General features: G+C 42.9%; 1 protein-coding gene across 2 annotated transcripts in view; it reads right to left on the bottom strand.

Annotated features, from left to right (window-relative positions):
- The window catches only part of ptprn2 (protein tyrosine phosphatase receptor type N2), a 1,205,047-nt gene that overhangs the window by 47,722 nt on the left and 1,130,625 nt on the right, over positions 1 to 26,700 (bottom strand). For both annotated transcript variants that reach the window (XM_070881617.1, XM_070881618.1), the window contains 2 exons: positions 6,315 to 6,392; positions 2,680 to 2,799 (listed from right to left, as the gene is read on the bottom strand). In XM_070881617.1, the coding sequence (XP_070737718.1) occupies positions 2,680 to 2,799; positions 6,315 to 6,392 (198 nt within the window). The remainder of the gene's footprint in view (positions 1 to 2,679; positions 2,800 to 6,314; positions 6,393 to 26,700) is intronic.

The following is a 26,700-nucleotide window of genomic DNA, read 5'->3' as shown; positions in this document are numbered from 1 at the left end:
TTCTACTCAGTTGTTCATCCTCCCACCCTATATCATCTCACCCTAACAACATATCCTTGTTTACAAATAATAAAAATGTTATTGAAATTGCTCGCTCCTATAATAAAATAAGTTTTATTCCCAGGAACAAAATCTTCAACAGAGCATGTAACTTTAATTATGTTTCAATTCATAGGGACTTGCCCCTCCCTATCTCTATAATCTTTTTCAGCCTCACAATCCCACAAGGATGTCTGCGCTCCTCAAATTCTGGCCTCTTGAATATCTCTCATTATAACTGCTCAACCATCGGTGAACGTGCCTTCAGCTGCCTGGGCCCTCAGCTCTGGAATTCCCTCCCTAAACCTCCCCGCCTCTCTTACTCTCTTTCCTCCTTTAAGACGCAGGTTAAAACCTACCTCTCTTTAAACAAGCTTTTGATCATCTGCCTTAATTTCTTCTGTGGCTCGGTGTTAAATTTATCTGTTTGTTTGTAACACTGTTGTGAAGCACCTTGGGACGTTTTACTACGTTAAATGCAATATATAAATAAAAGGTATTATTATTATTACTCTTTTCCTCAGGTACTTATCTAGCTTCCCCTTAAATGCATCTATGCGCTTCACGTCAACTATTCCCTATGGTTGCAAGTTCCACATTCAAACCACTCTTTGAGTAACGAAGTTTCTCCTGAATTCCTTATTAGTGACTATCATATATTTAGGTTCTCTAGTTCTGGGCTCCTTTACAGGTGTAAACATCTCCACTATATTTTTGGGTGGTTTCTGCTTTACATCAAATAGGGCTTGTAACGTGGTTTTACTCAAATTGATAGGGTCTAGCGTTGACATTGATTCAGGCTTCAGAGCCAGGCCAGCTGGTCCATGCCCGTGTTCATGCTCCATATGAGTCTTCTCCCATCCCTCTTCCTCTGACCTTATCAGCACATATAACAGGGAAATGGACAGCGGCTTGCTCCATCCACGCCACGGATCAACCGGGTACTGCAGTGCTTCCAGGAATGGTATAGCTTCTCCTCTCTGGGGTGGGGTTTTATCCTCTCCAAGATTCATCAGTTTATCAATATAAATGATCTGCTGTACTCGCCTCACACACTTACAATTACACACACAGCTTGGCTTTCAGAAAGATCTTAAGACTGATGTTGCCTTCTTTGATCTAACAGCAGCCTCGATGGAACTCTGATGGCTAACTAATGGCACTAGTGGAGCAGCGCTTAAATGGAGACCTCCTACCATCCTGCATCGCTGTGCCTTGTCTATCTTTCTTCCTGCCTCCACTCCAAATTGTGAAAAGAGAGGGAATCTGGTTCTGTGCCTTTATTTGTAACCGGAGACACAGAGTAGCTCACAAGAGCGATGGAACTATGGGTTGTCAATGCAATCAAGTCTCTGCAGGTTGGATCATATATATTAAATTAATGAGTGCCATTGGCAGCTTCAGGACCATGCACCTGCTGTGGATTACACCCTGTCAATGTAAGAGCACTTCAAGATGGGGTTGAACTCTTGGGCTGAATTCACAAGTCCAGGTAACATGCGACTCCCCCCCGACCCATACCTCCTCCCCAGCCATCCGCCAGCTCACTCCCCATGTTGCACAGTGGCTGCAGAAGGGGTAGAGCTGGAACATCAGCCCAGAGGACACTGGGATGCAGCCCAAGAGCAAAGTGGCAGCAGCATCAACAACATATGATCGAACAGAATGCAAAGAACAAGCTCATCTGGCATTCAAACTCACAACCAGCTGGCTGACAGTCAAGTGTTCACAGCTTGTGCCAAAGATGTGGCTGCTTGGCAGAAAGCAATTAGGAAAGAATGGAAACACGTGATGCCACAAGCCTCAAGGAATGTTGCTTCATTGAAAGCTTGGTTGTTTGTACTGAGAGCTAAAGTCTTGTACAATGCCACGTACATGTAGCCAATGCCTCGAAGTCTATTATTTACGTTACTTGTTTGGAGCTGTTTATAATGTATGTGAAATAAAATATCAAGTTTTATTTTACAGTGTAGTTAAAGATTGTGTTTGTCCTAGAAATAGCTAGCTAATTCCGAGAAACTCTATTGGCTTATCTTCCATCCATGTTTTTTTCCTATTGCAATTATACTTGAATTATAACACGTGATCATACAACACGAGCGTACAGTATACATGGTACAGCATACAAGGACAGTACTTTAATTCCATGATAAATATTGTTGCAGTGGTCGCTGTGGATGGGACATCAGAACAGTAGTAGTGATTGAGGTAATGGCTATGCATATCGGATTCGGCTAATTTGATGGAGCTAATACGAAGTCGTAAATGTAAGATTGTGAGGGTAATGACATGAAATTAGGAAGATTAAGAAGAGAGTCACTCAGTGAAAGTAAGCTAGAGAAGGAAAGTGAATACGTAAATGGGTCTCACAGAGGCAAGCTCAGGCTCTCTGAGTAGACTGGCACTTGGCCAGCTTGTTAAAATACTTTACAGATAGATACTATCATCATGAATAATTTAAAATTTGAAAGGGACTGCAGTTCATAAAGTTGTTCGCAGGAAAAGTTGCACGGTAAATCAGGCATCGACACAAAATAATTAGCTCATTTTAAAATTTGTTATTATGGATACTTTAATCACCGACGTAATAACCGAAAAACTGATCTTCATTGAATCGCACTGCAAAGGCCTGCACTTTACCTCATAGATGTGGTAGAGGTTTGAACCCTCATCCGGCCAATAGTGGTAACATTGCTTGACTCCATTTTCCGTCAAGGGTGTCAGCATGACGATAACAACACAGCCGTTCTCCCAAACCATCTGAAGGGAGGAACAAGAGTCCATAGTCACAGTGTGAGGGGCTAATTACTCTGTACTTATTATCAGTGAGTCACAGTCAGAATTCACACATGCCCAGAAAACGTGAACCGCCACTTAAGTCTTGCTCGTGTTTCGCTTGCCGCTTGCCAACCCACAGAGAAAATTGACGTCGCAGCTTCCACAGAATTTTGCTATTTTTCTCCAGGGTCCATAGCTGGGCTGGAGATGACCGGATACTTTGAACGCCGTGCCTAGTTTTCATCACTATCCTCGTACGGTGCCAAAATAATGATATCAAGTTGTGTAAACCATTATATCACCCCAATGGAACAATTATTTAACTCTTTGAATTAGTTAGTTGCAGCAATCAATATATAATTATGTAGCATATTATGATATTTGAATGTACTGTAGTTAAAAATTACATTTTCCTTTAAGAAAATACATATCTGTTTCCACTAAATCTTAAGACAAAAGACTGACTCCCAGTCTCTATGCAATGATGTCAAATATGCACTCCCATTATATTTTACTTCTCATTAGATTGGTTCAAGACCCATTAGCAAAATGAGAAGAAATATACTTTTTATGACAGTAATAAAAATACAGTGATCAAGACTATAAAATAATCATTCAGCTGCCTCCTCTGTGATCCAAATGGATAGCAATGCAGGCCACTCACACACCTTGTGGAGAACCTAGGAGGGAAAGTTTGGAAGTCCTATTGGACAAGAGAGCTCAGCGCTCGTGGAAAGTAATTAGGAAAGGTTTAGAGATACTTCTAAAGTATGCAGATTAAGGCTTGATCATTTAATCCAAGCTATGACATTTGTAAACGAGAAATAGTAAAACACTTTTTAATTCATTCACGCGATGTGAGCGTCGCTGGCAATGCCAGCATTTATTGCCCATCCCTAATTGCCCTCGAGAAGGTGGCAGAGGGCGGTTAAGAGTCTACCACATTGCTCTGGGCCTGGAATCACATATAGACCAGACCAGGTAAGAATGACAGATTTCCTTCCCTAAAAGACATTAGTGAACCAGATGGGTTTTTACGATAATCCGGTAGTTTCATGGTCACCATTACTGATATTAGTTTTTTATTCCATGAATTTAAATGCCCCAGCCATGGTGGGATTTGAACTCATGTCTCTGGATCATTTGTCCAGGCCTCTGGATTACTAATCCAGTAACGTAACCACTATGCTACCGTACCCCCTGTAAATTGATTTAACCATACCTTTATCAATTTGTATTTATTTTTAACTAGCCAATCTCGTGGTGGGAAGTCACAACCAAGGGCACTTTTCAGGTCAAGCAGGGTTCAGAGGGTGGGAGAATTTTTTTTTTTAACGTGTTCACAGGATGTAGGCGTCGCTGGCAAGGCCAGCATTTATTTACCATTCCCAATTGCCCTTAACAACTGAGTGGCTTGCCATTTCAGAGGACAGTTAAGAGTCAACCACATTGCTGTGGGTGTGCTGTGACATGTAGGCCAGACTGGATAAGGACGGCAGAATTCCTTCCCTAAAGGACATTAGTGAACCAGATGGTTGGTTACAACAATACGAGCTTTTCTTTATTCCAGGTTTATTTAATTGAATTTAAATTCCCCAGCTGACGTGGTGGGATTTGAACTTGTTTCTCTGAATCATTAGTCCAAGCCTCTGGATTACTAGACCAGTAAAATAACCACTACGCTACCGCTCCCTTATAATTGAACCAAGAGGTATGGGGGAGGGGAGTGGAGGCAGATTGGATGGAATTGAGGGGAAGGGAGAGGGGGAGATAGGAGGGGAGAGAGTGAAGGCGGAAAGGAGGAGTGAGGAGAGGGGAAGGAGAATGGGGAACAGGATGAGGGAAGTGGCAACGGCAAGGGGGACAGAGAAGGGAGAAAGTTTGGGGAGGGCGGGGTGCTGAAAAGCCCAGAAATGCTGGGTGGGGAGGGTGTGAGGAAGCCAGATCGCTCTTCATGAAGCAGAGGCCCAAGATCAAGATGCTTCACAGCGAAGGGGGAACAATTTCAAAGATCGAGCTACAGAATCCTGCTCAGTGGTGGTGGAAGGGGCACCAGAATGTTCTGCATTGAAGGCGGGGAGGTGGGGGGGGTCACTGACACAATTATCTTCCCAGTTGGATGTGGGAAAAGAGAAAATGAGTGGGGGTTAAGGTACGATTCAAGTGCCATGAGGTACGAGCAGGGGTGAACCTTTTGAAAACTGTTGCTTTGTTTAGGAGATGGGGGCGCGGGGAGCGGCTGTAGGTAGAACAAGTAGATTCCGCATGCATAGAACTACCAGTCCCTAAGTCTAAATCTGCAGGATTAAGTTGTTGAGAGGCTGCATTGCTAGTTGTGGTGCACTGAATAATTTGATTGCGCTGCATATCTTTCCTCAGGAATTCGGTGTGTTTCAGTTTTACAATCAGTAGGGAAGATAATGGATTTGTCTGCTTTAATTGGCCGCTCTCCATTTGCCTGCAGGAGCTGTGTTTTATTTAAAGTCTGTTCGAAGGGACCTTTTATTCAGTTAATTTGCTGCATCAGGCCAATGAGGGAATTAGACAAAACGCAAGTTGCATTTTAATTCATTGAAATTAGTGCACAAACGACTTGTGCCAAGTTCCAGGATGGTGGAGGTCAGGGTCAGCATAGTGGGGCTGTCGTGTTAAGTCAGTGCAGCCCAAATGTGCTCAATGAGTCACGTAACATGACTCTCACAGCTCCATCTACAGGCGCAACACTTTCGGAGTCTTGCTGCCCCTTAGTATTTTAAACATACAACAGGAAGCACTAAACGTTTTCCTAACTATCGTGAGAAACAAGTAATAAGTCGTTTACTCGGTCTCTGTAACTATTTTACTGTCAGAAAGAGTAAAAGCGAACAGGATATTCCATATATCTAAAAGTGTTAACAACCACAGTACTGCCAGAAATAAGAAAATTAGTAAAACCTTCAAACTCTTCTTGTGTCCCAGATGAAGACTTCCCTTATATCACAGTACAGTCTAAAAATGCAAGTCCTTCTTTGTTCTTTGCTTTTTCATACAAATGAACCATAGACAATTCAATACAGAAAGAGGCCATTCCCCCTATCGTGCATGCGCTGGTGCTCGATACTGTACTGGGGCTATCAGCTGGAATATCATTTCCCTGTTCCTTTTCACATTCAAACACTATGGATAGCCAACACAGCAGAGCTTAACTAGGTTCATTTTTATATTGCGAGAGAATATTGATATTACTAGCGCTTGTGTTTCTTGTGAAGTTAGGCAATCTGTTGCAGGAGAGAATTAAGTTTTTACCAAAGATTTCACGAATGCTTTCATCTTTTACTTTTAAATCGAACGGCAGATTAAGAACTGTTCATTGATGGTAAATGAAATTATACCAATGTCAACCATCCGATAAATCTGTGATGCTCCCTATTATTGTAGCATTTTAGCAAGTTCCCAGTCCTCCAGTCCTTCCAAAGTTTTCTCTTGAAATATAAATAATGCTTGGACAGATCTCTTACCTGCCAGAAATCTGCGACTGTGGCAGGCAGTGGGCCTTGAGAAGCAATGTATGCGGGGTTCCTGGGGTCATGGTCCATCTAAATGGAAAGAAATGAGAGGTGTGGGGTTATCATGGAGATCCATGTACTTGGTAACAGTGTGATTCATCATCACAATATGATTCATTATAGTTCAACACTTTCAATTCTGAAGTTCAGTCGTGTTCACAGGCAGGTTGATCACTATTGAGGGGGTTGAGGTTCAACCACCACAGATCAGAAGTTAAAAATTAGAAAGTTAGGAGTAAGAAGTTGCAGACAAGAGTAATAAAAGAAAAAAAAAAGACTTGCATTTATATAACGCTTTCATGACCTCAAGATATCCTAAAGCACTTTACAGCCAAAGAGATAATTTTGCAGTGTAGTTACTGTTGTAATGTGGGAAATGCGGCAGCCAACTTGCGCACAGCAAGCTCCCACAAACAGCAATGAGATAATGACCAGAGCTCTTTTTAGCTGTTGCTTGAGGGATAAATATTAGCCAGGCCATCGGGTAGAACTCCCCTGCTCTTCTTCGAAATATGAATGGGATCTTTAATGTAATGCTCATCTGAGAGGGCAGACAGGGCCTCAGTTTAAAGTCTCATTCAAAAGACAGCACCTCCGATAGTGCAGCATTCCTTCATTGCGGCACTGGAGTATAAGCCTAGATTTTGTGCTCAAGTCTCTGGAGTGGGACACTGGAGCCTTCTGACTCATTGTTGGGTCTAACAGCTTCTCTCTATTCATAAATGAGTTTAATCAAATTTTCAAGTTGCAAGACATATCCTTTTTTTCTTATTGTAAGAAAAAAAACATTCTAAAAGAGATAGAGTCCAGTAATCAGTAATGAAATAGAAATGCAGATCAAAAAAATAAATCGGATGCATTTTTAAGAACCAAGGCACGCGGGAAAAACAGTTCTAATATAATCCTAAGGGATGCAAGATTCAAAGAAATATGCAGAAGTATTAGAGTGCTGAGTCGGGTGTCTTTTCAGCATTATTGATAGGATTATTTATCAATCACTGGACCATGACACAACTAGAGTCGCATTACCACAAGATGGTCTTTCGGGTTTCAGTCTGGATGCAATGATATGAGTCCGTGCCTACAGGGGAGGTCAAGTTAACCTACAGTGCCGTGGGAGACATTTCTCATTTATTTACTGCAGCAGTTTTGTCACATTTAAAAAAATATACAATATATATATATATATATATATATTTAAACCACAAAATGCTCTGGTGCATGTTGTAATCCCCTCCCTTCACACGTCATTTGCACCCCACCCCCCACCCCCTCCATCCCCAGTTTTATGTTTGTTGGGTCCTTAATACATTAGCAGGAACTGTCCAAGGCACAGAAACAAAAGTGTTCAGAGCCAATCTTTTCTTCATGTGGAAAGGGGACACAACCTCAGAACCCCCACCTTGCACAGAGGTTTTACTTTCAATAGCGGTGCCAACAACCATTTACATTGCTGATATTTTTGTATGCTATTCACTGCGGGAGGGCTCAAGCCATTGAGATGCACAGCATTTGTACTTCTGGAAATCGGAAGGAAAGGAGGCCTACTCGGGCCTGCTTTTGATGCAGCCAATACATGACTAAGCTGAAGCAGATGTCCAAAGTCTTTTGACGTAAAAAGCAGAACACCTTTAAAGAATTTTTCAAGGCCATGCTCATCACCAGGTCAAATCGAGGGGCTGAGACATCTTTGGTGTGGTATGAGGTACAGTAATGTGACAACACTTTTTTATAAAAGATAACTGCATGTTGTTTTATAACTCAAATACTAATGTCACCAACCGATAACCAATTGAAACAGCTGCCTTAAAATCTGACTGACTAAATAGTTTTAATTTATTCTACCAACACCCTTGGTAGAATGTTATTTAATGGACTCTATTAAATAACGAAAACAATAGCAGTGAAGGATTCTGCACGCTCTGTGTGCAAATTCATACATCAAAATTTACATTTAAAGACCTAAAGGGATATTAATTTTGGTGACAATGATGCAAGTATAAACCATGAAGAAAGCACTTTTTGCTGCAACATTTTTCACTAAAATTAGCAAATGGAGGAAAATGTAATGCTTCCAGCTTTCAATTGCCGTACTGAGTCTTTCTGTAATGTTGCTGATGGCAGAACAATCGCTATATAACTTTAGATTGATTTTATCGGCGTGACCGACACTATAGTAAGGAACATGGAGGACATGGGAAGGAATTTCCATGCTGACCTCAGTATGAGACTTCGTCAACTTGGCCTATCCTCGCAGAGTGATTTATTTCAAAAGAGCTCATTTCTACCCTAGCTGGTGGCTGAATAATAAATCTAATTAATGACAAACAAATACATCATATTGAAAATCCATTCTAATACCAGAAACAGAATCATACAGAGGTAATCAAACTAAATGAGTTCACTTTTCTTTTAATTAAAATATTTTAAAAAATTCTTAATAATACCAAGGGGCCATTTGGAGCGGATAATTCGAATTAAATGACAAATTACCAACAGGACATATGGGGCAGAAATTGGAGGGAACTTTGGCCCTTTTGTATACAAAAATGAATGGGGCAGTGTTGGGGCCGGCAGAGGGGTGGAAGAGAGTCGGGAGCGGACCAGAAGATGGGTGGTATCCACACTCACAGCCTTTGGTTTATAAAAATAACACCTCACCAGTAGCAACGACTCTCCCCTTCACTTAAATGGGAGGGATGCTGCGAGGCCTAGCGAGGCCTCCTTGGCTCCCACTGGGCCACCAGCGAGGACTTCGGCTGGGCCAGCAGTCTGGCACCCAAGAAGGGGGGGGGGGGGGGGTGCTAGACTGCCTGATGGTGGCCTGGCCGAACCAGCGGACGCCATTGTCGGGCCGACTGAAGAGTCGGCTGAAAATTAAAACAAAATGGAGGCAGTGGCGGTGCACCCTCCCCTTTAAGGATGGATGCGCCGCCCAGCCACTGGCAGCTTCCCGCCATGCAAAGTTGTCGGGGGCACCGACCGGCAGCGGCTGCGCTCTCACGTGACAATTACTCCCCGCCGGGCGGAATAGGGGTCGTTGCCAGTCGGTAAGGGGTCAGCGCGTGGCCGACAACGGGTCAGAGCACCGGGCGGGCTGGAAACACAGGGCCGCCGGAAATGCCCCAAACCGGGGGCAATTGCGGGTCGGTTGCACCATCCGCCTGCTCCGGGTCGGAAAGGCCTTCCCGGCTCATTACCGCCTCTTTAAAAAAAGGGGCAATTTCAGCCTCCATATATTTAACGGTAGAATTAAGTTATTTTGTAATAACATAATTCTCGCCTCTTTTTTTTGGTCCCACTGAGTTCATTCCATGAATGTCAAAGGTCAGATCAATGGATCTGGGATCATTTCTCCGACATCCTCTCTCCTGCGCTTAGGATGAGTCGGAGCCCCCAAATGGTTTCGGGACTGAATTTCCTCAGGACCTCTCCCTCTCTGCTGCAGTAACCCCGTTTATCTGCGTGGACAGGGCTTATGCCGAACCTCTGGCCAATGATACTGCGCTAGAGTGGGAGAAGCTCCGAGCAAATTCCTGGGCGACGTCTTCACTTTTGACTTAGAAGCGTAAATAAATGCTTTTGCCGCAGCTATATGACAGGCCGGGTGTCGATGGATGCAGCTTGTTATCATTTTGACCAGATTCTAAATCTGTTGGGGGGGGGGGGGGGTGGAGGGAGGGGAAGTGAAATTATTATAATTAATACCGCAAATTAATTATTCTTTTTGGTGCTATGACTGTATTATAAAATATTCACTGCACAGTGAACTTTCCAGCAGTCAAGTGCAGACCATTTGACAATAAGCTTGCAGTAGTGGTGTCAAAACCATGAACCATTAAACGTCTTTGGATAAATGTCACCACGTATGGTCAATGCGGCTTTCACACTCACAGCCTATGGCATAAAAAAAAGACACCTCACCAGTCGCAGAATTAACCTCCACCTCACACTGCAAAAGGATGTATTGGAAACAGGACAAGTAGATGGGAGCCACTTCTACACCTCTACAAAATCAGTCTAATCTCCAGGGTCAGACTTCGGTCCTTAAAGTAAATTCATATTTTAATAGTTCTTCAATCTGCTGGAGTAATTAACAACAACAACTTGTATTTATATACGTAGTGAAACGTCCCAAGGTGCTTCACAGGAGTATTATGAGATTAAAAATTTGACACCAAGCCGCATAAGGAGGTGTTAGGGCAGAAGCTTGGTCAAAGAGGTAGGTTTTAAGGAGCGTCTTGAAGGAGGAAAGAGAGGTAGAGAGGCGGAGAGGTTGAGGCAGGGAGTTCCCGAGCTTGGGGCCTCGGTAACAGAAGGCACAGCCACCAATGGTGGTGCGATTATAATCAGGGATGCTCAATTAGAGGAACGCAGACGTCTCCAGGGGGTTGAGGCTGAAAAAGATTACAGGGATAGGGAGGGTCGAGACCATGGAGAGATTTGAAAATATGAGAATTTTGAAATCGAGGCGTTGCTTAACAGGGAGCCAATGTAGGTCAGCGAGCACAGGGGTGATGGGTGAGAGGGACTTGGTGCAAGTTAAGGAATCAGAGGAATTTTCTTGCTTTTTAGATTTGTCTATTAACTGCAAGCTTCAGGCATTACCAAGGAAAATGCGTTTTAATTCTTTAACCATGAAGAATAATTACGTTTTCTTTGAGCCTGTTTCATATATCTAGAAAAAGCAGGACATAATAATCTCAAGTTTATAAAAGACTCCATTCTACGATCTATATTCATTCCATTGTGCATTTCATTATGCTGCTCCGATCCAGGTCACGTAAAATTCATCAAGCTGATAGTGGCAATTATGGTTCGGCTAAAAGTTCCGACTGTCACACAAGGAATTTCCAGTGCAAAATCTCTGGATCGTAGACAAAGAGAAGTCACAAACTCCTCGCACAATCCGGTTGTCACTTGAATGGTGCACAGGCAGCAATTACAGCACCCAAAAAAAGGAAGGAACATATTCTCCGAACATCCTAGCAACATGCAACACATTCCTAATGACAGCCTTTTGTACAGAGCTGTAATTTCTCACAGCGTAATTAAAATGAGACCTTGCATTAAGATTCCCCAGGCTTGGGGAATGTAGTTGGCAGAGTATTTTTTTTTCTGTCTTTCTCTTTTATGCATTTAATGTGATCCAGCGGTTTTCATGATGTAGGTTGCAGCCAGACTTCTTTCGAAATACCATCGGATCAATCTCACACACCCTGCATTGCAGCTCTGGCATTCACCATACTGACTGCACAGCCACACAACCAATCATCACTTTCAATATTACAAGAGAGAGGATTTCGGGTTTATTCCGCTGGATTTCAGTAAAGGAAAGAATTATTGTCATCCAATGTAATTATGTTGGACGACCAAAACTCCCTGGATTAATGGGCCAAATTGGGCAAAAAATAAAATAAACATTGCGTAAAACTGGGTCTTGTGATCAGAGGGATTGGGGTTAACCTCAGCTAAAATAATGAGTCACCTCTGCATGCCTTTTATTTTCGTTAAATTAACCTGTTTAGCAGGGCAGAATGAAGGAGGGGGACCACTTTAAATCAATGCCAATCACAGACAGACAAGGTCAAAATACAACGACAGGCGAGTCAAGCTGATGAGAATGGCTGCTCCATTTGCGGCTCGCAATCAGTGAGGAGGGCGGATTGTACGTGCCTGGGGAATAACGTGCCTGCTTCCATGTTGGGAGCAACGCTATTGCCTGGACACCAGTCAGGTAGAGTGACTCCAACTTACTTTCCTGAAGCAGAAGCCAAATGGAACCGGAAAAGCACAGAAGATGGGAACAATAAGAACTTGTAGAGAAAATGGATCATGTGCCAGAGACAATTGTCTCACTTGTTGGGGAGAGGGAGGAGAGGCTATGGGTCTTGCGTACAATACTTGAGATGAGAATCACCATTTGACTTTCTGATGTTCCGTTGCTAAGATGTTGGAAGAATATGCAGCCTCTCTTCATGTTCCTCCCTTGTCAGGGTACTGTAATTGCAAACTCTCTACAGAGATGGAGTTCTCGTGTATTTGTGTCGAAGAGACACGTGCAATCGTGGCATAAAAGATCAAGCAAACTCTGGCGCAAGTACGATACGCCTGAATTTCCTCAACATTTTAGGTCCCTCTATCGATCCTTGCGCCTGAACATATCTCGGCTCATTATAATTGGCTCCATGCCCACGATAAAGAGCTGTACACGTGAATTTCCTGCAATTACGCTGGCTCAGCATAGCTGTAACATTAAGCCCAGAATTTTAGGTGCAGCAGGAAGCAAAGCAATCTGTCTGGTGAGTGGTTGCGATTTTTACCAAAAAAAATTATCTTCATTGAGACCTGTTCGGTGTTTTCTGTTTCTTTGAATGCATTTTTATGTCATCAGTCTACGACACATCAAAAATTGAGACGCTTCCACGATTCTATGTTCTTAAACGGGCTGTGCTAATGTGCGTGAATGATGGATGGCTCGACACTTTAATTCTCATACTCAAAAGAAGGAATGTGAGTTCTGCGCTTTCCTCCGGCTCTGATTGCGCCATTTATTACACTTTGCCGTATGCTAATGAGACTGGCAGGAAATTTGGATGTAAATAGACATCGGCAAAACGGGCGCATAGAAATACAAATTCATTTATTTCCTCCTAAAATTGTATAAAATGTAAGAAAAAGGTCAGTTCTAAATAAAAATATAATTTGTCAAGCCAGCTGGTTGTGAATGAGTCAGCCACAAAACACCATAATACACCCCCCACCCGCCCAACGAGTAATCTAACATATACTTTTGCATTCCAATGTTTCATAATTAATAATGCAATAAGTTCTAACAGTGGAATCCGTCAAACGCCAAAATAAACTCACTTTTGATTGAGATTTTTTTCTTTTAAATTGCCAACAAACTCAAGACCGCTAAATCAAGACAAGTGGAAATTGCTGCCCAGATTATGTGGCTTATTAATTAATTTTAAACAAAATGTTCATTTCTTGCTTTAATCTGCTGCCTAAAGGATCATTATTGAACATTTCCTACTTAAAAACAAATGGCAGCGTGTTAATCGTATCCCGGAACCCGCACTCAGGAGTTTAAAAGCAAACTAAGCCTTTAATGCACCTGACAATTTCTTGCTGCCACTGAGGACTACAGCTCTCCATTTACTCACACCCTCCCGCCCTCCTCTCTTCAGCAAGGGAAATTACCCATTGTTCACCAAATCATTGGTTGATTTCACTACACTTTAATAATGACCGAGTGTAAATGCGACAGATGTAATTATCACATTTTGTTCTGCGCAGTGGCTCTCCTGATGTTGTAATTACAAGTCATGCATCTAGCTGAATAAATACTGCTTTTGTGTTTTTTACATATTGTTCAATAAAGACAGGAAAGGAGTAGGTCTTTGTCCTTCATACTGTATCTATGAAAAGAAATCAGCAAAGGTATATTTCAACACAGTTCTAGCACAACTTCCTCCAGACTCATGAATCAAGCAGGCCATTGGAACTCCAGCTTCTGAGGGAGTAGTTTAAAAAAAATTACAATTCTGTAAAGACTCAACTGAAATGTGAACCCATCTTTTTCCTTCAGATGTGAACAAACCAGCTTATTTTCAGTATTTCTTTTAGCTTGTAATGAATTGCTTTTCAGCCTAGTGCGATTGCCATTACATTTCCCCCATAGATCTGCGTGACTTGCATCAAAACTGAAGGTTTGGGGACTTGCTTGCTATCACTCCAAGTTTTGTGCTCTTCCAGCTCAATTGGGCACTTTCACTGGTCTCGAGTTCAAGCAGTAAGTACCTGGCCACGTGAATAGGCATGGCCGATTTTCAAGGTGCTGTTCCTAACACAGTATTTAACAGAAAATGCTGGAAATACGCAGGACAGTCAGCGTCTGAAAGAGAGACAGCTTAGTGAGCTGGGTGTGACTCTCAAACAGAACTACCGGTCTCTACCTATTGCCCAAAAATGCAAAAACCCACCCAGAACAAACAACAACAATTGAACACTCTCGTGTGGTATCAAGCAAGGTTTCTCTTGGCACCTGGGGGTCCTTGTGCATGAAACACAAAAAGTTAGCATCCAGGTACAGCATGGAATCTTGGCCTTTATTGCAAGGGGGATAGAATATAAAAGCAGAGAAGTCCTGCTACAACTGTACAGGGTTTGGTGAGGTCACAGATGGAGTACTGTGTACAGTTTTGGTCTCCATATTTAAGGAAGGATATACTTGCATTGGAGGCTGTTCAGAGAAGGTTCACTCGGTTGATTCCGGAGATGAGAGGGTTGATTTATGAGGAAAGGTATAGTAGGTTGGGCCTATACACATTGGAATTCAGAAGAATGAGAGGTGATCTTAATGAAACTTATAAGATAATGAGGGGGCTCGACAAGGTGGATGCAGAGAGGATATTTCCACTCATAGGGGAAACTAAAACTAGGCTACATAGTCTCAAAATAAGGGACTGTCCATTTAAAACTCAGATGAGGAGAAATCTGTGGAATTCTCTGCCCCAGAGAGCTGTGGAGACTGGGTCACTGAATATATTTAAGGCAGAGATAGACAGATTTTTGAACGATAAGGGTTATGGGGAGCGGGCAGGGAAGTGGAGCTGAGTCCATGATCAGATCAGCCATGATCTTATTGAATGGCGGAGCAGGCTCGAGGGGCCAAATGGCCTTCTCCAGCTCCTAGTTCTTATTGACCCATGATTTCAGCTTGGTCCTATCCCACCTAACTCATCACCACTTTTCCTGACTCCATTCCCTCTGCCTTCATTGACATCTGTTGAAACATTAATCTGACCTTCTCTGTACAGGTGCTGAAGGACTCACTAGGCTGGATTCTCCGGTCCTTTGCGCTCCGTGTTTTGAGTTTTGCGACAGTGCTGAGCAGCACCGTCGGGAAGAGCTGCGCCCGGTGTGCAACACCCCTGGTTGCGGCACCAGCGCGAGTTTGAGCTCCTGCCCAACCCGTCTGCCCGGAAGTGCGCCCGCAATGACCGCCTGGGAAATCAGAGTGGCCCAGCCATGCCGGCGACGGAGAGGAAGGTAAAGTACTATAGAAGTAAGTGTGAGTGTTTATCGTTTTAAATTTTTTTTGTGCAATTTGTGTTGCGATTGCAAACTTGCCATACTAAAGCGCAAACTATTCCCGGTCACTAACTTTCCCACCCCGCCGCCATTATCGCCCGGAAAACAGAAAAGCCGAAACTCCAAACCAGTGACTGTGTGTTTCCAGCATTTTCTCTTTGTTTCACAGTCCCTGTGTTTTCTTTGTATTTGCTTCAGAGTAGGTCGGCCTTCTCGCTCAAATAAAGTGGGGACATTTTAAATCCTTCCCCTGGTCACCGGACTGTATTGTGAACATAGAGGTCTACAACAAACCCAGTCGTCTCAATTTAACCCAGGTTATGGACTTCTGAAATTCAGTGGCACCGTAGATTGAATTTTAATAACTAGTAATCACCAGATTAAAATTATAGTGTACGCCTGAAACTGCACTTCCGTTATTGGCACTGCTCTGATAAGTCTTAGACCACGACACACTATAAAAGCAGCTGATTACTCTCACAGCTCAGAGAAGTCAATACTAAACTCAATGGGCTCCAATGACACTAGGGACCGGTTAGCCCTGCAATTTACTTATCAATTATCTCCTGATTCTCTCTGCAGAATTATCCGGCACACACTTAAATACAGTAGATTCTGAAATAGATGTGGATTTTCCATGACAGAATTTAAGATTCAAAATGCTGACTCCCACAATGGTTCAATGAGTACAGGCACTGACCGACCTGTGTAGCATTGAGCCATATGGATTAGAAGACCCCACCGCTGGTTGGATTTTTGGTTTGCCTGACATTTGGGATGCTGCAAATGGCCTCAGTCCTCCCTCCAGGGACAGATCCGGAAAAATCATCTAGGGTTCCTGCTCCCGATTGCTCTCCAATGACGCGTGTGTACACCCCGTGTGAGGGCCAGACTAGGCTCGGTGGTGATGACCTCCACGGTTGGACAGGCCGCCACGCTGCCTGCATAGATTTACAACATGAAGCATCTCCACTTGCTGAGATATCGCTTAGTGTTAGCTCCCTCAGAACCCCAACAAGAGTGCCTTTAGGAGAAGAGAGGGGAGAAAGTTGGTCAGAACTTCTGTTTATATAGTGCCTTTAAGGTCGTAAACGTCTCGGGGCACTTCAGATACCAAGCAATAGTAGGAGCAGAAGTTAGGGAAAAATGAACCAAGGCATGATCAAAGAGGTGGGCTTGAGAAGCTCTTGAAGGTGGAGATAGAGGAGCTAAGGGGGTCGGGAAGGCGTTCCCAAGTTAGGGTTGAGATTGCTGTAGGCCCTGGCATTAATGCTGATGGGGAGGGAGGAAGCCGTAAATGGACCAGAGAGATTGAGCTGGAACACAAGGCTGGAGGAGGTTGGAAAATGAAGGGGCAAGGCCAACAAGGTATTTAAAAGCAATGAGGCCTTTCAATTCAATCCACTGGGCAAGGGAGAAGCAATGAAGTCAGCAAGGACCAAGGTGGTGGAATAGCGAGACAATGGAGGACAGGATGCGGGTGGGTGAGTTGGAGTTTATTTAGGTTGGAGCTTGGGAAGCTGGCAAGGAGAGTGTTGGAGAAATCCAGTCTGCAGGTAACAAAAACAAGGATTTCAACAGCCATGGGGTTGAAGGAAAGGCCAAGGTAGAATAATAGTTTCAAAATGTTCGAGTGCGAGCAGAACAATTTTGCGTGCAGTAACTGGTAGATGCATAGCTATTTCAAAAAGACCATCAACAGTGTACAGGGATTTTAGGCTATGTCACTTCTCAGTGAGGATTATCGCAGCAATTACAACTGTCTAGAAGCATAGCAGTGAATGGCGATGAGAATGGAAAGGATGCTTGGATCAGGAAGGATGAGACATGAGAGTACGTATCTAAAGATAGTATCATCCAGTGTCATTAGGTTTCATCAGTTTTTTAGTTTCTACTGGGAACTTTATTGCATGAAAGTCTGTATTATGCGTGTTATAATGAAAATCCAGTTCAGCCATGCACGTCATTGTCAGTGGAGCAATGTGATGTGGAAGTATAATGATCACATTTTAATTTAGACAGCCCTTATTGCTTCAACAGTCTAAATTAAAATGCAGATGAATAAATAGGGAGCAGAACTGTCGAGGAATTAAGAAGAAGCAGCAGATATGGTTTTCCTGGACAAGATTTCTAGCCAAGCCTCAGGTGGAAGGCACAAGCTGCCTCTCGATGGGGTATTTAGAGAAGGACAAAAGATTGGAATGGTCTGTGAATTGCTGTCCAGCAGATTTTGGGTCATTTTGAGAGTTAGCCAACAATATGGTGGGAAACTGGCTGGTAAAGACTGGCTGATGAAGAAAGCGTGTCCAATAGGTCAGAAGATTTAATCAACAGACCGAAGCCCATTCCCAGATTTCAGGTTTAACTTCCAGATGGAAATAACGTGGTTAGAATGTGAAACTCGCGACCGCAGGCAGCAGTTGCTGCGAATAGCATAGATGCATTTAAGGGGAAGCTAGATAAACGTATGAGGGAGAAAATAATAGAAAGTTATGCTGATAGGGTTAGATGAGAAGGGTGGGAGGAGGCTCATGTGAAGCATAAACACCGGCATGACTAGCTGGGCCGAGTGGCCTCTTTCTGTGCTGTATATTCTATGTAATTCTAAATCCAAAGAGTAGGTAGGATGATTCGGACTACTTGCATGAGGCCATGGGTTGGCAGACTCAGTGATTGGATTTGCAGGATAACAGATCAAGCTATATAGTACATCCTGTTAAGGTCCCCATAGCACATAACCCTCAGCCAGGACATAATCCCATAAAGGATGGAACAGCAAATGTCCTTCTTGGCAACTAGTTAGAATCAAAGCAGCTTCATGCCATCGGACAAACAGTTCCGGGCGTGCGATAGCCTTTCTCGACGAATATTGTGGAAAAATGCAAGTCAACCTTCCTCAACTGGTGCATCAGAAATATTGGAAAATCAGATACAAGAAGAATCTAATTCCATTAAAACATTTAATGAAATAGAGTTTAGTTTCAAGTTTCCCCATCATCACTAATGTTTACACATTTCATCCGATGAAAAACTCTGAATTATTTTGTTATAAAGAAAGCAAAAAAAAGAAAGACTTGCATTTATATAGCGGCTTTCGCGACCTTTGGACGTCCCAAAGTACAGCCAATGAAGTACTTTTTGAAGTGTAGTCACTGTTGTAATGTAGAAACCTGACAGCCAATTTGTGCACAGCAAGGTCCCACAAACAATGCGATAATGACCAGGTCATCTGTTTTAGTGATGTTGGTTGAGGGATATATATTTGCCAGGAAAATGGAGAGAACTCCCTTGCTCTTCTTCGAATAATGATGTGGGATCTTTTATGCCTGGGCCTCAGTTTAATATCACATCCAAAAGATGGCCTGACCAACAGTGCAGCACTCCTTCAGTACTACACTGACATGCCAGCCTAGATTATGTGAGCAAGTCCCTGGAGTGGGGCTTGTCTCCGCAACCTTCTGACTCAGGCAAGAGTGTGCTACCAACTGAACCACTGACACCATAAAATACCACACATTTCAAATATTATTGTATTTCATTTTCAATCCATGAAACTATCAAATAGAAATTTAGGACACAATTATATTGCCACCTTTTAATAAGAACATCATAACATAAGAAATAGGAGCAGGAGTAGCCTGCTCCGCCATTTAATACGATCATGGCTGATCCAATCATGGACTCAGGTCCACTTCCCTGCCCGCTCCCCCTATCCCCTTATCGGTTAAGAAACTGTCTATCTCTGTCTTAAATTTATTCAATGTCCCAGCTTCCACAGCTCTGAGGCAGCAAATTCCACAGATTTACAACCCTCTGAGAGAAGAAATTCCTCCTCATCTCTGTTTGAAATGGCTGACCCCTTATTCTAAGATTATGCCCCCTAGTTCTAGTCTCCCCTATCAGTGGAAACATCCTCTCTGCATCCAACTTGTCAAGCCCCCTCATAATCTTGTACGTTTCGATAAGATTCCCTCATTCTTCTGAATTCCAATGAGTAGAGGCCCAACCTACTCAACCTTTCCTCATATGTCAACCCCCTCATCTCCGGAATCAACCTAGTGAACCTTCTCTAAACTAGCTCCAAAGCAAGTATATCCTTTCGTAAATATGGAAACCAAAACTGTACGCAGTATTCCAAGTGTGGCCTCACCAATACCCTGTATAACTGTAGCAAGACTTCTCTGCTTTTATACTCTATCCTCTTTGCAATAAAGGCCAAGATTCCATTGGCCTTCCTGATCACTTGCTGTACCTGCATTCTAACCTTTTTGTGTTTAGCCTGTCTATATCCTTTAACAGATTTTTTGTGTCAATGTGGTGTGCTTCTCATCAGCAAAAAATTGAATGTGTAACACATCAGTCAGGTCATGACTTGGAGTCTCGAGTGCATTAAAATGGAAGAGTCGCCTTTGGTTGGTGGTGGTCAGGCTGTGGTAGAGCTACAGCCTGCCAGTGATTAGGTGAAAAGTTTCACAGTGCAAAGTAGGATTTCCTGTTTTGCACTCATGGAAACTTTTTTGGCAAAATTATCGCTGATTCACTCCCAAAGTTTAATTGCGAAAACAGTTCAATACAACCACATTTTAAAGCGTTACTAAACCTTTCAAGCAAACATCGGGCAGTTCCGCAATCCCATGCTGCCAACAGGGAGTACGGCTTGGAGAACTGGAGCTACTATGGCCATATATCTGACCCTGGTTTCCTATCAGAACAGCTTTCCCCACTGGTAGCGTGGGACTGTGGCATTGTCCCTAATAGCTCCAAATCATCACCATAAGAACATAAGAATTCGGAACAGGAGTAGGCCATCTAGCCCCTCGAGCCTGCTCCGCCATTCAATAAGATCATGGCTGATCTGGTCGTGGACTCAGCTCCACTTACCCGCCCTCTCCCCGTAACACTTAATTCCCTTATTGCTTAAAAATCTATCTACCTTTGACTTGAAAACATTCAATGAGCCAGCCTCAACTGCTTCCTTAGGCAGAGAATGCCACAGATTCACAACCCTCTGGGAGAAGAAATTCTTTCTCAACTCTGTTTTAAATTGGCTCCTCCGTATTTTGAGGCTGTGCCCCCTAGTTCTAGTCTCCCCTACCAGTGGAAACAACCTCTCTGCCTCTATCTTGTCTATCCCTTTCATGATTTTAAATGTTTCTATAAGATCACCCCTCATCCTTCTGAACTCCAAGGAGTAAAGACCCAGTCTACTCAATCTATCATCATAAGGTAAACCCCTCATTTCTCGAATCAGCCTAGTGAATCGTCTCTGTACCCCTTCCAAAGCTAGTATATCCTTCCTTAAGTAAGGTGACCAAAACTGCATGCAGTACTCCAGGTGCGGCCTTATCAATACCTTATACAGTTGCAGCAACACCTCCCTGCTTTTGTACTCCATCCCTTTCGCAATGAAGGCCAACATTCCATTTGCCTTCCTGATTACCTGCTGCACCTGCAAACTAACCTTTTGGGATTCAACCAAAAAGAGTTTCATGCACAAGGACCCTCAGGTCCCTCTGCATCACAGCATGTTGTAATTTCTCCCCATTCAAATAATATTCCCTTTTACTGTTTTTTTTTTTTCCCAAGGTGGATGACCTCACACTTTCCGACATTGTATTCCATCTGCCAAACCTTAGCCCATTCGCTTAACCTATCTAAATCTCCTTGTAGCCTCTCTGAGTCCTCTACACAACCTGCTTTCCCACTAATCTTAGTGTCATCTGCAAATTTTGTTGCACTACACTCTGTCCCCTCCTCTAGGTCATCTATGTATATTGTAAACAGTTGTGGTCCCAGCACCGATCCCTGTGGCACACCACTAACCACTGACTTCCAACCGGAAAAGGACCCATTTATCCCAACTCTCTGCTTTCTGTTCGCCAGCCAATTCTCTATCCATGCTAATACATTTCCTCTGACTCCGCGTACCTTTATCTTCTGCAGTAATCTTTTGTGTGGCACCTTATCGAATGCCTTTTGGAAATCTAAATACACCACATCCATCGGTACACCTCTATCCACCATGCTCGTTATATCCTCAAAGAATTCCAGTAAGTTAGTTAAACATGATTTCCCCTTCATGAATCCATGCTGCGTCTGCTTGATTGCACTATTCCTATCGAGATGTCCCGCTATTTCTTCCTTAATGATAGTTTCAAGCATTTTCCCCACTACAGATGTTAAACTAACCGGCCTATAGTTACCTGCCTTTTGCCTGCCCCCTTTTTTAAACAGAGGTGTTACATTAGCTGCTCTCCAATCCGCTGGTACCTCCCCAGAGTCCAGAGAATTTTGGTGGATTATAACACATGCATCTGCTATAACTTCCGCCATCTCTTTTAATACCCTGAGATGCATTTCATCAGGACCAGGGGACTTGTCTACCTTCAGTCCCATTAGTCTGTCCAGCACTACCTCCCTAGTGATAGTGATCATCTCAAGGTCCTCCCTTCCCACATTCCTATGACCAGCACTTTTTGGCATGGTTTTTGTGTCTTCCACTGTGAAGACGGAAGCAAAATAATTGTTTAAGGTCTCAGCCATTTCCACATTTCCCATTATTAAATCCCCCTTTTCATCTTCTAAGGGACCAACATTTACTTTAGTCACTCTTTTCCGTTTTATATATCTGTAAAAGCTTTTACTATCTGTTTTTATGTTTATCTTCCCTTTCTTTATTGCTTTTTTAGTCATTCTTTGCTGTTGCTTAAAATCTTCCCAATCCTCTAGTTTCCCACTAACCTTGGCCACCTTATACGCATTGGTCTTTGATTTGATACTTTCCTTTATTTCCTTGGTTATCCACGGCTGGTTATCTCTTCTCTTGCCGCCCTTCTTTTTCACTGGAATATATTTTTGTTGCGCATTATGAAAGAGCTCCTTAAAAGTCCTCCACTATTCCTCAATTGTGCCACCGTTTAGTCCTTGTTTCCAGTCTACTTTAGCCAACTCTGCCCTCATTCCACTGTAGTCCCCTTTGTTTAAGCATAGTACGCTCGTTTCTGACACAACTTCCTCATCCTCAATCTGTATTACAAATTCAACCATATTGTGATCACTCATTCCGAGAGGATCTTTTACGAGGAGATCGTTTATTTTTCCTGTCTCGTTACACAGGACCAGATCCAAAATGGCTTGCTCCCTTGTAGGCTCTGTTACATACTGTTCTAAGAAACAATCCCGTATGCATTCTATGAATTCCTCCTCCAGGCTAACCCTGCGATTTGATTTGACCAATCGATATGTAGGTTAAAATCCTCCATAACTACTGCCGTTCCTTTTTCACATGCCTCCATTATTCCCTTGATTATTGCCTGCCCCACCATGAAGTTATTATTTGGGGGCCTATAAACTACTCCGACCAGTGACTTTTTCCCCTTACTATCTCTAATCTCCACCCACAATGATTCAACATTTTGTTCATTGGAGCCAATATCATCCCTCACAACTGCCCTGATATCATCCCTTATTAACAGAGCTACCCCACCTCCCTTCCCTTCCTGCCTATCTTTCCGAATCGTCAGATACCCCTGTACGTTTAATTCCCAGTCCTGGCCACCTTGCAACCATGTCTCTGTAATGGCCACCAAATCATACCCATTTGTAATGATTTGTGCCGTCAACTCATTTACTTTATTTCTAATGCTGCGTGCATTTAGGTAGAGTGTTTTCATCCTAGTTTTTAAACCATGATTTTTAGTTTTTACCCCTCCTGCAGCCCTTTTATATTCAGTGGCCCTTTTTGTTTCTTGCCTTTGGTTTCTCTGCTCTCCACTTTTACTCATCTCTTTTCTGTCTTTTGTTTTTGTCTCCTTTTTGTTTCCCTCTGTCTCCCTGTATTGGTTCCCATCCCCCTGCCATATTAGTTTAACTCCTCACCAACAGCACTAGCAAACACTCCCCCTAGGACATTGGTTCCGTTCCTGCCCAAGTGCAGACCGCCCGGTTTGTACTGGTCCCACCTCCCCCAGAACCTGTTCCAATGCCCCACGAATTTGAATCCCTCCCTGCTGCACCACTGCTCAAGCCACGTATTCATCTGTGCTATCCTTCGATTCCTACTCTGACTAGCATGTGGCACTGGTAGCAATCCCGAGATTACTACTTTTGAGGTCCTACTTTTTAATTTAACTCCTAGCTCCTTAAATTCGTCTCGTAGGACCTTATCCCTTTTTTTACCTATGTCGTTGGTACCAATGTGCACCACGACAACTGGCTGTTCTCCCTCCCTTTTCAGAATGTCCTGCACTCGCTCGGAGACATCCTTGACCCTTGCACCAGGGAGGCAACATACCATCCTGGACTCTCGATTGCGGCCGCAGAAACGCCTATCTATTCCCCTTATGATTGAATCCCCTATCACTATCGCTCTCCCACTCTTTTTTATGCCCTCCTGTACAACAGAGCCAGCCACGGTGCCATGAACTTGGCTGCTGTTGCTCTCCCCGAATGAGTCATCTCCCTCAACAGCACTCAAAACAGTGTATCTGTTTTGCAGGGGGATGACCAGATGGGACCCCTGCACTACCTTCTTTGTACTACTCTTCCTGCTGGTCTTCCATTCCATAGCTGGCTGTGGATCCTTCTCATGCGGTAAGACCACTCACTACACGTGCCACTTATGTCATTCTTAGCATCGTGGATGCTCCAGAGTGAATCCACCCTCAGCTCCAATTCCGCAACGCGGTCCATCAGGAGATGTCCGCTCCTCATAACCCTTTACTCCCTTATCGCTCAAAAATCTGTCTATCTCCACCTTTAAATATAATCAATGACCCAGCCTTCACAGTGCTCTGGAGCAGAGAATTTAATCGATTTACAACCCTCGAGAAAAGAAATTCTTCCTCATCTCCGTTTTAAATGGGCGGCTCCTTATTCTGATAAAACATAAGAAATATGTAGTACTTTCATCTATACTGCCTGAAAGTGTGGTGGAAGCAGATTCAATAATAACTTTCAAAAGATAAATACTTGAAAAGGAAAAAAATTGCAGGCTATAAGGAAAGAACAGGGGAGTGGGACTAATTTGATAGCTCCTTCAAAGAATTGGCACAGGCACAATGGGCCATGGGCCAAATAGCCGCCTTCTGTGCTGTATGATTCTATTACCCTGAAACATCTAAAAACGCTTCACACACAGTAAGGGTTATTTCCATCTTCACCACTTAAGCAGTAAACTGGCAGAGCGGATAGCCCGTCTGTTACAGAACCTGCCTGACGTTTGTTTCCATGATCAGTCGGGATGTCTAATGGGTGACCGATTCTCTCCATCAGCTTGTCGCTCAAGTGGTGAAGGTGAAAATGACCTGCGTTTAATTCATTTTTGAAGTGCAGTCACTGTTCTTAATAAGGCAAATTAGGAACACATAGAAGTACATAGGATATACAACACAGAAACAGGCCATTCGACGCAACCAGTCCATGCCGGCGTTTATGCTCTGCTCGAGCCTCCCCCTGTCTTTCCTCATCTAACCCGAACAGCATAACCCTCTATTCCCTTCTCCATTATATGCTTATCTAACCGCCCCTTAAATGCATCTATACTTTTGCTTCAACCAATCCCTGTGGTAGCAAGTTCCACATTCTCACCACTCTCTGGGTAAAGAGGTTTCTTCTGAATTCCCTATTTAATTTTTTGGTGACTATCTCATATTGTTGGCCTCTAGTTATGCTCTTCTCCACAAGTGGAAACATTCTCTCTCTATCTACTCTTTCATAATTTTAAAGACCTCTATTAGGTCACCCCTCAGCCTTCTCCTCACGAGAAAAGAGACCCAGCCTGTTCATACTTTCCTGATAGGTAGACCCTCGCATTTCTGGTAAATCTTCTCTGCGCCCTCTCCAGTGCCTCTATATTCTTTTTATAATACGGCAACCAGAATTGTATGCAGCTCTCCAAGTGTGGTCTGACCAAGGTTCGATACGGGTTTAGCATAACTCAACTACTTTTCAATTTGATCCCTGTAGAGATAAACCCCCTAGAGCTTGGTTTGCTTTTTAATAGCCTTGTTAACCTGTGTCGCTACTTTTAATGATGTGTATTTGTTCTCCGAGATCCCTTTGCTCCTCTACCCCATCCAGACTCGAACCTTCCAAGTAATAAGTGACCTCCTTATTCTTCCTACTAAAATGTAATGCCTCACATTTAACTGTGTTGAACTTCATTTGCCAATTTAAAAACCCATTGTGCAAGTTTATTAATGTTTTCCTGTAATTTGTTGCAGTCCTTCTCAGTATTGACTCTCCCCTCCAATTTGATGTCATTCGCAAATTTAGAAATTGTGTTTTTGATTCCAAAGTCTAAATCATTAATATAAATTGTGAACAACAGTGGTCCCAGCACTGATCCTTGTCGGACCCCATTTTCCACCTTTTGCCATTGTGAATAAAAATCCCTTTACCCCTATGCTCTGCTCTCTGTCCTGAAGCCAGCTAGCTAACCATTCTGCTACTTGTCCCCTGACTCTGCATTCTCTAACCTTATTCATGAGTCTATTATATGGTACCTTTATCGAAGGCTTTTTTTAAAGAAAAAATCTAGATAAATTAAATCTCCTTGGCTACACTCTCTGTTACCTCTTCAAAAAATTCAATGAGGTTGATTAAGCAAGACTTTCCCTTTTGAAATCCATGCTGACTATTCATTATTATATTTTTGGTTTCTAGATGTTCTTCTATTTTCTCCTCTTTTTAGTAGGAATTCCATTATTTTACATACCACTGATGTTAAGCTGACTGGCCTATCGTTCCCTGGACATGTTCTATCCCCCTCCCTTCTTAAATATAGGTATTATGTTAGCTATCCTCCAGTCCTATGACACTACACCTTGTTCTAATTAATTATTAAACCTGTGTAATAATGCCTCTACTATCTCATCCCGAGATTCTTTTAAAATGTGCAGATGTAATCCATTCGGACCAGGGGTTTTATCCTTTTTTGAGTTTGATTAGTTTATTTAATATACCTCCCCTTTTTAAAATTTTAAATGCAGTTATCTCATTACTAAAGTCATCATCCAATGTCATGAAAGATACCTGTTCTATCTCCCTGGTAAAGTAATTATTTAATATTTCTGCCATCTCTCAATTGCTGCCTGTGGTATTATTCTGTCTATCCCTTAGTGGTCCCATTCCCATCCCGACCTTTTTTTATTATGTGCCTGTAAAATATTTTACCATTTTGTTTTATGTTCCTTGACAATTTAATTTCATAGTTCCTCTTTGCCTTCCTAATTGTTTT

This window comes from Pristiophorus japonicus, chromosome 5 (genome assembly GCF_044704955.1).
Source record: "Pristiophorus japonicus isolate sPriJap1 chromosome 5, sPriJap1.hap1, whole genome shotgun sequence".
In the NCBI taxonomy this organism is placed as follows: Eukaryota; Metazoa; Chordata; class Chondrichthyes; family Pristiophoridae; genus Pristiophorus; species Pristiophorus japonicus.
The sequence above is the reverse complement of the archived record's forward strand: the minus strand, read 5'-3'. Positions and strand labels throughout refer to the sequence as shown.